This window comes from Serinus canaria, chromosome 25, assembly GCF_022539315.1.
Source record: "Serinus canaria isolate serCan28SL12 chromosome 25, serCan2020, whole genome shotgun sequence".
Taxonomy (NCBI): Eukaryota; Metazoa; Chordata; class Aves; order Passeriformes; family Fringillidae; genus Serinus; species Serinus canaria.
In genome coordinates, this window is record NC_066338.1 from 12605975 (window position 1) to 12618838 (window position 12864).

Here is a 12864-nt window from a genome sequence, read left to right on the forward strand (position 1 = left end):
GGGAAAGGGATAAAAACATGGATAAAATGGGAGGAAAGGGGAGAAAATCAGGGCTGACAAAGGATTGTAGTCAGGGGGAAGAGAGGATGTCACTGGGAATGACAGGAGAACACAGGGATGAGGGGATAAAATGGGGTGACAGTGGATTCCTCCAGGGGAGAAGGGGATGACGATGATGATGATGATGATGATGATGATGATGATGGTGTCCATGCAGGGAGATTGGCTGCCCTGGGGGGATCCTGGTGGTTTCCAGAACTGAGGAGCAGGGAAATGCCACCCTGGGGCTCTCTGCATCCAGACAGGAATCTCTGGATACCGGAGATTCTTCAGCCCCTTGGCTCAGCACCACAGGGAACCCCCACTGCCAGCTCTGACACCTAAATCCACTCACTCCAGCAGTCCACGTGGGGCTCTCCCCACATTTCTGCATGTGAAGGATCAGGAAGGAGTTCCAACCTTCCCTTCTATCCCATCCAGACCCAGGGCTCCCACCTGGCTGTAAAATGAAGAGATGAAGAAGGAAGGAAGCAGCAAATTCCCACTTCTGTGTCCCCCCACAAACTCCCAGCTCTTGGAGTTTCTGGCACTGCCCAGGGGCAGAGAATTTTGAAGATCTCCCAGGGGAATGTTCGACTTTGGCTAAACCTTGGCACCAAAATATTCCACAGTCCAACCTCAGCTCCCTGGATTTGGGCAGCTCAAGAATGGGAATGCAGACATTCCTTGGAGCAGCTGAAGAGAGCACACTGTTCCAGGCTTACAGGCAGAGCAGGGATCAGAGCATGGCTCAGCTCTGCCCCAAATCCCTCCAGCCTGGTTCTTCCCAATGGTCCAAGCAGGGAAGAGATCTCAATCCCAATCCAAAAAGCCTTTTGGTTCCTAAATCCTTTATTTGCAGGTGGTTGGCCACTGCTTTCCATATAAAACCAACAAAATCCAGTAAAAAGGAGCTTGGGAAAGCTTCCAGGGGAAGAGAACCAGGAGGAGATGGGGAGAGGGAGGAAAATTAACACTATAAAAACAAATGGGGGGAAGAAATGGGGAGGGAAGGGAGGAGCAGGGGATGGCCCCCAGCCCTTTGCAGGAGTGGGAATGTTGAGGGCTGGAGAAGGATGGGGAGCAGAGAGTCCCCCCCCTCTCAGGGCAGGGGTCCCCGCAGGGGCCCTCGGGGGGGGACTCCAGGGGGTCTCTGAGCTGGTCGAGGGGGCAGAGGGACCCTCTGGTAGCCGTAGGGGGGGGGCCTGGGGGGCCCGTTGTAGCCGTGGGGTGGCATCAGCGGGGGAGGCCCGCGGAGCCCGTGGTGCGGCAGCGGCCCGGGGTGACCTGTGGGGGACAGGGGGGGTCAGTGCCAGGGGGAGAGGACAGAGCCCCCCAAAACCCCTGGAGGAACGTGATCCACCTCCCAAAATTCCCCGGCAGTGCCCACCTACCCAGGGTGGCCACATGCAGCAGGTGCCCCCTCCCAGCTTGGCAAACACTCCCCCGGATCAGGAACAGCTCCAAAAACAGGGGGCAGGGGGGGGTCAGTGCCAGGGGGAGAGGACAGAGGCCCCCAAAAACCCCGTAGGAACATGATCCAAACCCACCTCCCCCCAAAATTCCCTGGAGGTGCCCACCATACCCCGCCCCCATCCAGCTTGGTGCCCCCCCTCCCAGCTTGGCAAACACTCCCCAGGATCAGGAATTTCTCCCAAGACCCCCATGGGCACAAAGGGCATCCAGAACCACCCCAAATCTCCCCATGGGGGGGTTGCAGGGTCCCAAATAGGAAGCCCAGTGAAGACCCCAAAGTGGGGAGGGTGCCAGATCCCCCAGGTTTGGCTTCACACCCCTCCTCCTCCTCCCCCAAAGCAGAGCCCCCCAAAGCAGACCCCACTCACCCATTGGAGATCCAAAATGTGGCCCCCGAGGGGGGAGCCCCATGGGGGGGGGTCCTGGGTGTGGCATTCCTGGGGGGGGCCGGGGGGGTGGCTGCCCTCCAGAGCCTGGTGGTCCTGGGTGGTGCTGCCCCATGCCAGGTGGGCCGTGGTGCACCTGCATGGGTGGCATTCCTAGGGGGGAGGAGGGAATTAGGGGAAGGAAGCCCCCCCAAGAACCAAAATTCCAGCTGGGTCTGGAAATCATGGGGGCAGAGGGGGCTTCTGCTGCCAAGAAGGGGTGAAAGAGAAAGGAACACCGAGTTTACAGCAAGAGGAAAAGGCTTGGATGCAAGTGGGTGAGAAAAGAGATGGGACAGAAGAGTGTGTGCAGTCCTGGGACAGAGAGGAATCCCCATCCCTGGAGAATTTGGACAAGTTCCCAAAGCAATCCAAAGCTGGAGGCTGCCCTGCTCTGACTGGGGCAGCCAGGGTTCCCCCAAAGTTCCCTTTCTCCCAATTATCCCATTAAAAAAAAATCCCAAATAAATGATTATTTCCTCCTGAGCCTGGTTTTCCCTGGCCAGGTGTAATTGGCTCTGCTCAGGCCCTGCAGCATCTGTTCCTGGCATGGCCAGAGCAGGATCACACAAAGCTCCCTAATTAGGGTGGCTCTGGAGCTACAGGATCAAACAAATCCCAGAGAATCATTAAACTGCACATTTCACAACATTTGTGCTTTTGAACCCAGGGCTGAGCTGCAGACACAGCTCCTTTCCAGGACCACAGGGCCAAAAGGTAGGGAATAAGGGAAAAAATGGTTTAATTTAATTATTAATGCCAAAATCAGCTCTTGCCTTCCTTCTCTGCATCACTGCCTCCCACACCTCCCTGCCCAGCTGCCTCCCAGACAGCACCAACCTTCTGAACTCCCCAGATCCTTCAGCAATCACAACCCCCACTCAGACTATATCTCACTATTTCGATAATTATAAAAAAACTACTGGATGCCACGTGCTTAATTCTTTAAATGGAACAGTCAGTTAATTAGTTCTAATTCAGAAATGAAATAATTTATGTTTGAAGTGTCACTGTCTAGCAGGACTTGCAACTGTAGGAACAGAGGGGAGGTAGGGAGGGAGGGAAGGGGAGGGTGGGAGGGGAGGTGATAGGCGTTACTAGTGGACGTGGAAGGGACCAGTGCAAATGACAGGCAATTGCAGGAACAGGGACTTACTGTCCAGTTCATGCCTTTTGGCAGGGCAACACGGTCCGTGGCCATTGCCGGCCGGAACCGTCCTGTTCCTGGGCCTGGTCCGGGCCGCTGTCCGTGCCCCTTCTCGTTCACCAGGCCTCGCTTTCCCCTGCCCCTTTCCCTCCCCGTTCCCCCTTACTCTTTCCCCTCCTGGCCACTGCCACTGTCCACCTTTACGTTCCCTGTCCCCTTTCCCCGTCCCAGTTCCCTATCAGCCCCGTGGCAAAAGTAAGGACTAGAGGAGATCCCCGTACCTGGGTGGTGCATCCCTCCTGGCGGGAAGGGGTGTGGGTGAGGGGGGTGTCCCCCAGCAGGGGCAGCCCCCGAGGGTGGCCCGGGGGCTCCGGCGCCCGGTGGCATCGGCGGGGGGGGCATGGCCGGGGGCATCCCGGGGGGCAGCGCCCCGGGCGGCGGCACCGGCGGCGGGAAGGAGCCGGGGGGAGGCAGGCCTGCAACACAACAGCAAATTTCTGTGACAGGAACCCCAGAACCAGGCAGGCAGGGGGTGAGAGCTCACTGCTTCCCAGAGGAAGTCAAAAAGCCATCAATTCCCCACCTTATTCACCCCTAAATTCTGTATTCAACTATATTCTTTATAGAATACATGCTATATATTCTATATTCCATTCATTATTATCTTTTAGCATTCAGTATTTCTTCTGTACTTAGTATAGTATTTCAATATATTCTAAATTCTGTATTCAACTATATTCTATATAGAATACATGCTATATGTTTATATTCCATTCATTATTCTCTTTTTAGCATTCAGTATCTTCTTGTACTCTTAAGTACAGTATAGTATTTTTAATATATTCTAAATTCTGTATTCACCTATATATTCGATATAGAATATATTTATATATTCTATATTCAATGATATTCAATGATGTGACTGATATATGATATGATATATCATGGTAATGACACGATTATGAACAATATATGATATATTATATGATATATCATATATTATTATGATATATGATATATATTATATATGATATTATATATATGATATACGGTATATGATATACTATATATGGTATATGATATGATATAGTATGATGAGATATGATATATGATATATGATATATGATATAGTATGATATGATGATAATGACATGATTATGACACGATATATGATATTATATGTGATATATCTGATATATATACGATATATGATATGATATACGATACATGTGATGTGATATGACATGTGATATATGACATGTGATATACAATATATTATATTATATATTATGTGATATATGATATGTGATATATGATATGATATACTATATTATAGGATATACTATATGATATGACATACTTATGACTACATATGATATAGATATAGATATGATATGATATATGATATGATATATGATATGATATATGATATGATATATGATATGATATATGATATGATTATGATATGATATATGATATGATATATGATAGAATCTGATATGATTGATGATATGCGATATGCTATGATCTCTGATCTGGCTCTATGCTATGATGATCTGATATGATGACTCTGATATGATATTGCTCTCTGCTTGTTCATGCTCTCTGCATCTCTGCTCATCTGCTCTGCTCTCTGCTCTGCTCTCTGCTATGATTCTCTATGCTCTCTCTCTGCTATGCTCTCTGCTCTCTCTCTGCTATGCTCTCTCTCTGCTCTGATCTATGCTCTGTATCTGCTCTCTGTCTGCTATCTGCTCTGCTCTCTGCTCTGCTCCTGATCTGCTTATCTCCTATCCTTTGAGACCACGGAGTCAGACACATCATTCCTCCCTTCACCGAGGCACCCCTGAAAACACAACCGGGCCGGTGCCAGCCCCTCACACCTGTCCGTCACCCACCTGGCGGGGTGACGCCCGGCCCCAGCGCGGTGACCACGGGCGCGGGCACGGAGGGCGGCGGCGGCGCGTCGGCGAAGAGCTGGTGGGGCCGGTCGGCCTGGGACAGGGGGTTCTGCGCCGCCAGCAGCCGCTCGGCCGCCGAGCCGTGCCGCTCGCCCTTGGAGTCCTTCTTGAAGGCGTAGGAGACGGTGATGGGCCGGTTGCACAGGTACTGCCCGTTCATGGCCTCGATGGCCGCGTCCGAGGCGTCGAAGCTGGCGAAGTTGATGAAGGCGTAACCCTTGGAGTTGCCCGTGTCGGGGTCCCTCATGATCTTGGGGGTCTGCAGGATGACCCCGAAGGCGCTGAAGGTGTCGTAGAGCAGCTTCTCGTCGATCTCGGGGTCCAGGTTGCCGATGAAGATGTTGGCGCCCACGTCCAGGTTCTTGTTGTGGGCCGAGGCCTTGTTGACCCGGATGGGTTTGCCGTAGAGCTTGATCATGTTCATGATCTTGATGGCGTAGTCGGCGTCCTCCTCGCTCAGGAACTCCACGAAGCCGTAGCCTGGGGGACCCCAAAGGGGCTCAACACACCTCAAAGGGATTTTAAGGGACCCCAAAAGGATTTCAGGACAGAAATCCTGCACCCCAAAAGGATTTCAGGAGAGAAATCCTGGAGAGAAATCCTGAACCCCAAAAGGATTTCAGGAGAGAAATCCTGGAGAGAAATCCTGAACCCCAAAAGGATTTCAGGAGAGAAATCCTGGAGAAACTGACCCCACGGAGAAATCTGACCCAAAAGGATTTCGGGAGAGAAATCCTGGAGAGAAATCCTGAACCCCAAAAGGATTTCGGGAGAGAAATCCTGGACAGAAATCCTGGACCCCAAAAGGATTTCAGGAGAGAAATCCTGGACCCCAAAAGGATTCAGGACAGAAATCTTGGACCCCAAAAGGATTTCAGGACAGAAATCCTGGACAGAAATCCAAAAGATTTCAGGACAGAATCCCCCCACTGATTTAAAACCCCAGATCATTAAAAACCCCATTTAATTATTCACTGAAACCCCCCTGGTTTTATTTTAATACCACCTAATACTTGATTTAATCCCCACTTTATTTAAATCATGGCACCCTCATGTAGGAATGTGCCCTTCCCATTGATGGAGTGGCTAAAAAATTCTTTGCCTGCTAAAAAAGGGAAAAAAACCCCAGAAGTTTCTCTCCTCAAGTTGGTAAAAATACACCTCATAAGACTGTTAAGATTTCACCCCAGACTTAGGGCTGCTAATGAGACCTAAAAAATCCCACCTAAGTAATTCACTAAAAAAAGAAGAGAACAAAGGAAATAATTGACTTTGTGGAGTGTTTAGCAAGAGCAAGAACCTCTTACCCTTAGCTCAGGTTTTCCTCTGTAAGAGCTTTGTTATTTTGCCTTTTTTAAACCTTTTTTCTGTTTCCAACACTACCTCAAGAGCCACCCCGTTAATTTCATGCAGCACAGCTGTCTCAGGTGTGACAGATTCTGAGAGCTCATTAGACCTAGCTGAAGAGAAACCCACTCCCGAGGGACAGAGGGTGATCCCCCCTTTTCCACACCCCCATCCCACGCCCAGCTCGGTGCTTTTGGGGCTCCCTCACCCTGGTGCTGGCCCGTGACCCGGTCCTTGGGCATGTGCGTGTTGACCACCGGCCCGGCCTGCAGGAACAGCTCCCAGAGCAGGGGCTCGCTGACCTTCTCGTCCAGGCCCCCCACGTACACGGTGGCATCTGCGAGCAACCCAGATCAGAGCCGGGACCCCCCCGAACCCGAACCCCCCCTTCCCCATCAGCCCTTAATCCACGAGGCCGCCCCCAGCCCTTCTTTTTTCCTTTGGGAAAAATAAAACCACAGCCCACCGCAACCCCAGAGCTCCCAGCGCCTCTCTCCGTGCCCCAGGGAGCCCAAAATCCCCTCCAGCCCCTTCCAGGATACACCAAGGACCCCTCATCCCCCTCAGAACGCCCCTAATGTACCCACAGCACCCCCGCGCTCCCCACGCACCCCTGGCGTGCCCAAGGCCTCCCCAGCACCCCCGCGGTGTCCCCCCGAGTGCTCACAGCCCTCCCCCAGTCCCGCCGTGCCCCCGGTGCCGCCGGGCCCGTCCCGCCGCTCCCACCCTGGTTCCTCTCCGAGATCGGCCCCGCCGCCATCTTGTCCCGCTCCGCGCGCGAGGCGCCGCACGCACGTACGCACGCGCGTGACGTCAGCGCGCAAGCATGGCGTCAGCGGGACGGGGCGGAAGCGGCGCCGTGAGGGGAAGGCGCGGCCGCCATCTTGGGTGTGGGCGGAAGCCGCTGCCCTTCTTTGTATCGTGACATGGACCTTATGTCGCGACATGGCCTTTCTTTCGCGACACGGCCCTCGCGGCCCGGAGGGCCCTCAGTGCCGGAGGTCCCAGATCTGGGCTCCCGCAGCGTCCCCATCCCATCCCCAGTCCAGTCCCCATCCCCATTCCAGTCCCCATCCCCATTCCAGTCCCCATCCCTGAGCTCCTGGAGCCTCATGGAGGCAGCACAAATTTAATGGAAAACCGAGACCCCGCAGCGTCCGTCCAGCATCGGGGACACCTCGGGAGCCGCCGCTCCGCCCTTCCCGGCTGTGCCAAGCACCCAGAGGTAGCCGGGGGCAGTTGTGGGGAGTGGATGAAGGCACCGGGCGGTTCAGAGCCCCCAAGGCCCGAGCGATCCTGGGGTGGGCTCAGGTGACCTCGGGCTCTCAGTGGGGTCTCCGCAGGTTCCAGGCCCGGAGCCGCTCCTGGAGCAGCTGCAGCTCCTCAGCCAGCCCGGCCAGGGATGGGGCCAAGCGCCCACGCTGCAGGGAGAGCACAGGGCAGGGGACAGGGACGGGAACATGGGTGGAGTGTTCATCATGGGACAGGGACACGGGGATGGTAACACGGGGCAGAATGTCCAGTGCAGGACAGGGACATGGACAGGGTAGGATGGATGGACATGGGATGTGTCTGTCCGTCCATCCATCATCCATCCATCCATCCATCCATCCATCCATCCATGGACACAAATCCATCCTCACCTCCAGCCCAAACATCAGGACAGGGCTGGGACCCCCCACACCAGGACCCCCCCACACCAGGACCCCCAGCCCCCCCCGTGCCTCAGTTTCCCCGTACCTGTTCCTGGGGCAGCCCCCTGAGGTAGCAGCGGTGCCAGAGCCGCACGCAGGGCCCGGCGGTGCAGGGCAGCAGCAGCCCCGGGGGGGGCTGGCGTGTCCCCAAGAGCCCCCCCTGTGTCCCCTGGCTGCCTGGGGGGGACCCCCGGAGTGGGGGGCGCGGGGGGGGCGGCTCCACCAGGGCAGGGGCTGGGGGCACAGGGAGCCCTTAGCCAGAGTCAGCACCAGCCTGGGGCCCCCCCACGGGCAGGGGTCTGTGGGCTGGGGAAGGAGCAAAACTGGGATTAGGAGAAATTAGGGGCAAACAAAAAGGGGGGAAAAATCCCTTTTGGGATTTTCCTGTGAAGGGAAAACGGGAGGAAAAATGGGGTGAAAAAATAGGAATAAAAGGGGCTGAAAGAGAGAGGAAATGAGGGAAATAATAGGGATTGAGGGAAAAAGGGAGGGTGCAGCCCCCCCAGGCCAGCCCCACTCACCGTGCCCGGGCTCAGGGACCCAGCAGGGCCCGGGGGTCCCGCGGGGTTCCGGAACTGCTCCCGCTGCTGCCGGGTGTAGCGCCGGCCCCAGGCCCACACCGGGGGGAAGCTGCCGGGGCGGGGTCTCCCCTGGGCCCCCCGGGGTCCTGCCAGCCCCCCATGGGCCGGTAGGTCTGGCTGGGGAGCCGGGGCTGTAGGGGAAGGGTTGGGAAATCAGTCCCCTGTTTGGGATGGGGAAACTGAGGCACGGAGGGGGAGAAGAAGGGAGATCTGGGGGTGCCCGTGCCCAGTTTGGAATGGGGATGGAGAAACTGAGAGTGAGGAGAAGGAGGGGTGGAATGGGAGGTTTGGGGGTGCAGCATTGCTCCCTGGCCCTCACCAGGCTGCTGTGGCCCCGCTGGCGCTGGCAGCTGAAGCGGAAAGTGCTGAAGTAGGGGCTGAAGCTGCTGTCGTGGAGCGCCAGCAGAAAAGCCTCGGTGAAGCCAAAATCCGCCGGGAATTGCCACAGCAGCTGCCACGTGCAGTCCAGGAAGAGCAGGAACACGGGGGCCTGGGGGGAAATACAGGATGGGGTGGTCTCACCTGCTCCCAGGGTTAGGGACAGGAGTGGGGGTCTCACCTCCTCCCGGGGGCTGTCCTGGCACAGCAGCCCCAGGCGGCGTGGGAAGGGGTGCCCGGCTGCCACCCACTCCCGCTGCACCAGGCTCTGGAAGCCGGGCAGGGAGCGGGCGTGGGGGTCCCCCAGGAGCTGCACCAGAGAGGCCAGGAGGCAGTTCAGGTCCCGGTCCGAGGGCTCTGAGGGGACAAAGTGGTGAGGGGGGTTCCCTTTGCAGCCCCCTCCCAGCCTTTTCCAGCCCCCACCTTGCAGGACCACGGAGCAGCGCTTCCCTGCCAGCAGCGACGCCACCTCCGCTGCTTTTCTCAGGCACGAGCTGGGGGACAAAAGCAGGGGTTTAGGGCACCCCAAAATGTCACAGTCCCCCATTTGGGTGGCTCATGAACCCACCACAATGCCCCCATCTCCCCACGGTGCCTGGTGGGCTGTGGGGGACATTCCACCGTGGGATTTAGGGTGAATTTTCCCCAAAATACCTCCCTACACCCCAAAGTCCCCCTTGTCCCCTGCTCACCGGACGTGGTCCAGCCAGCGTGTCCCCTCCAGGGCTGAGAGCCACTTCTCCTCTGCCACTGCACCTGCATCCCACGGGATGGGGTTTCAGAGGGGGGGAAGCCCAGCCCCCCGGGGGTTAGGGGGTCCCCAGGGTCCCCCTGGTGCCACTGACCTGGCAGGCAGAGTGCCCGCAGCCTCAGGTGGGCGAGCTGGATGTCGGCCAGCGTGGGCAGCTCGGCCGTGTCGGCCAACACGCAGGGGCCACGGCCCCCCAGCAGCAGCTCCTCCAGGCACCTGGGGGGCACAGGGAACCCCAGGTGGGCCCAGCCCGGGGGCACACCCTCAGCCCCCCACTCCAAATCCCCTGGCACCCACCTCACGTCCTCACTGCCCGGCTCTGAGGCTGGGTGAAAGCTGGCAGCTCTCAGCAGGTCCCCCCCAGCCGGGTGGTGCCAGCACAGGCGCTGCAAGAGAAAGGAGGTGACACCCCCACATCTCCCCCTCCCCAGTGCCCCCCACCCTGCCAGGGCCTGCCCAGGCACTCACAGGCACCCGTCGCTCCTGGAAGTGGGCAAAGGTTCGCTTGAGGTCGTGGTCCAGAAGCCCACTGGGCACCCAGAGGTACTGGGGGAGGCTGTGGGAAGGTGGGACACGGGCTGGGGTCCCGCAGCTCTCAGGTGCCGTTTGCAGGGGCTCAGACAGCGCTGGGGGCTGTACCTCGGGGCCATGTCGAAGCGCTCATTGACGGCGCTCACCCTCCAGCCCGCAGCACCCAGACGCTGCAGCTCCTCCTCCCAGTCCCGCAGGCTCTCGAAGAGCAGCGTGGTGGACGAGCCATCCTCCCCATCCTCATCCTCATCATCCTCCTCCTCCTCTGGCGGGGCTTCGCCAGGGCTGGCCCAGCCATCGGCAGCATCCCCCAGCCACGCAGCCGCCTCCCGTGCCTGTGCGATGGCATTGGCCACCTGCGAGGGCAACCAGGGCTGGGCTGTGAGGTGGGAGCCCCCCGGGCTTCCTCGGAACCGCGGGGTACCCCCGAGCGCTTCTGCCCCTCCCTGGCGTACCCGGAACGCCTGCGGAGCCAAGCCGTTCTCGGGGAAGGAGAAGTGGAGCAGGCGGAAATCCCGGCAGAACACGGCGAGCTCCTCCGGGATGAACTTGAGGGTGGAGGCGGCCGTCAGTACCTTGGGCTTGGAGAAGCTGCTGGCTGGGGTCGGAGGGATGAGGCTGTCAGGGCCAGCTGAGCTCCGAGACCCGCCCAGCTCATCCCTCGTGTCCCCAGGTGTCCCCAGTACCTGCCACCAGTTTGTGGATGCAGCGCAGGGCCACCTCGTCCTCGGAGTGGAGGAGGCCACGGGAGCCGGGAGCCTGCGGGAGAGAGGGGAGGGCTGGAGACTGCCCCGGAGTGTCCCCCCACCCCAGGAGAGGTGCTGGGGATGGATCTGGGGGTGGGACATCTGGACCTATGTCCCTTGTCCCGCGCTATGTCCTGCAGTGAGGAGTTCCCAGGGTGAAGGAGTTAGGATGGGCTGGGATGGGAGGCAGGAGTGCGGTGGGCTCAGGCTGAGCCGAGGGTCGGGGTACGGTGGGATGGGGTCGGAATGGGATCGGGATGCGCTGGGATGGGATCGGGATGCTCTGGAATGGGGTCGCGCCGGGGCAGGGATCCCCCCGGACAGGCGGCGCGGAGCCCCGCGGTCCCGGTCCCGGTGTTCCCGTCGCACCTGGCCGGGCAGGAAGGCGAGGCGGTGGCTGGTGCAGAGCAGCGTCCCCGGGACGGAGCCGCCGCCGTTCCCGCGGCGCTGCCGGGCGCCCGCCGCCTCCTCGAGCACCCGCTCCCCTGCGGGGACCGACACTGGGTGCGGGGCTCCGAGCGCCCCGAGCCTCCCCAAAACCCCCGGCCCCCGGCCCCGGCCCTACCTGGGAGCCCGGGGAAGGTCGGGCGGCGGCCGCCCGGGGCCCCGCTCATGGCGCAGGGACTTTGGCCGGGCGGGCCCCGAGCGCCGGGGCCGGAGCGGCCCGGGAAAGAGCCCCGAGCGCCCGGCCCGGCTCCGGCATCCCGCCCTCCACTCCGGCATCCCGCCCTCCCCTGGCATCCGTGCCCCGGCATCCCGCCCCTCGGGGCCCGGGATTCCACTCATCCCGACCCCTCGGATCCCGGCATTCCGCCCCGCGCCGTCCCGGTACCGGCGGTGGGAAAGGGTGGGAGCCCGGGGCCGGGAGCTCCGCAGGCGGACGGGGACGGGGGGCGGCCTGAGGCACCCCAGAAGTTCAGTGTTGGGGTGGGGGTACAGACCCGGCCACCCCGTCAGGGACGGGCGGTTCTGGGGTCCCGCAAGCGCTGCCCAGTGCGGGGGAACCCCCAAACCCCGTCGGCAGCGGTGCGGGAGGGGGCCCGGGGCCCCTCCGAGCACACGGCTGGAGAAGCTGCTCGGTGACTCACGGCAGAAGCACGGAGCCTTCCCCTCCCAGCCCAGCACCGGCTCCCAAGCCAAGCTGGCCCCGTCCCTGCCTCGCCGAGCCCCCCACCCCACAGCGGGCAGCAGGTGGATGGTGGCCCCGGAGCTACCTGTGCCAGCCCTCGGTGCCACGAGAGCTCCGGGCACCCCAAAGCTCGAGGCAGCCGAGGTGGCAGTGCCAGCACGTGGCAGGATAAATCCTGACACAAGCCAGGGACTCGGAAAACTCAACGGAAACCCCAGTTCCAGCTCTGATTCCTGGTGTATTTCCCCCCAAATTTTTGGGGCAGTCCCAGCTTTGGAGGCTGCAGCTCGTGCACCCCAATTTTCCTCCTGCACCAGGATCACCTGGCAGAGGTTCCCGGGGGCTCGGAAAAGCTTTTGGCTCTGGCACCTGGCAGATGAGAGGAATTTCCGGGAGGCTTTGAGCCCGGAGCTGCTCCAAGCCAGGACGGGGTCAGTTGAGGCCATGGCAGGAGGGAAGATCCTGGAGGAAAATCATCAGAGATGGAGCTGGGCACGGAGTGTCTGCCCACAGTGCCGGGAGGAAGGAAAAACAGGGAGCTGGGAGAGAAAATCCCAGTGCCAGAAATCCCAGGGAAACTGTTCTGGGGGTCCCATCTTCCATGGTCCATGTCCAACCACCCCCAAACCTCTTTTTCCTCTTTCATTTAAAGCTTCAGC

The 12864-nt window shown here is 59.0% G+C and overlaps 2 protein-coding genes across 2 annotated transcripts; both read right to left on the reverse strand.

Annotated features, from left to right (window-relative positions):
* Positions 1 to 1016: 1016 nt before the first annotated feature.
* Positions 1017 to 7228, reverse strand: SF3B4 (splicing factor 3b subunit 4). The gene is made up of 6 exons (XM_050984460.1): positions 7122 to 7228; positions 6604 to 6732; positions 4986 to 5528; positions 3369 to 3563; positions 1884 to 2054; positions 1017 to 1326 (listed from the first exon to the last, which is right to left on the reverse strand). The coding sequence occupies exons 1-6, from the start codon at positions 7153 to 7155 to the stop codon at positions 1142 to 1144; spliced, it is 1257 nt and encodes a 418-aa protein (XP_050840417.1). The 5' UTR covers positions 7156 to 7228; the 3' UTR covers positions 1017 to 1141.
* A 282-nt stretch (positions 7229 to 7510) lies between these two features.
* On the reverse strand, positions 7511 to 12651 carry MTMR11 (myotubularin related protein 11). Its single transcript, XM_050984821.1, is given in 18 exon segments — positions 7511 to 7816; positions 8136 to 8305; positions 8308 to 8395; positions 8611 to 8726; positions 8729 to 8801; positions 8990 to 9160; positions 9230 to 9405; positions 9472 to 9542; positions 9741 to 9804; positions 9894 to 10015; positions 10097 to 10185; positions 10268 to 10355; positions 10439 to 10686; positions 10786 to 10928; positions 11017 to 11089; positions 11446 to 11637; positions 11785 to 11974; positions 12575 to 12651. Coding segments are annotated over 18 exon segments (2247 nt in total). The 3' UTR covers positions 7511 to 7720.
* Between the last annotated feature and the right edge of the window lie 213 nt (positions 12652 to 12864).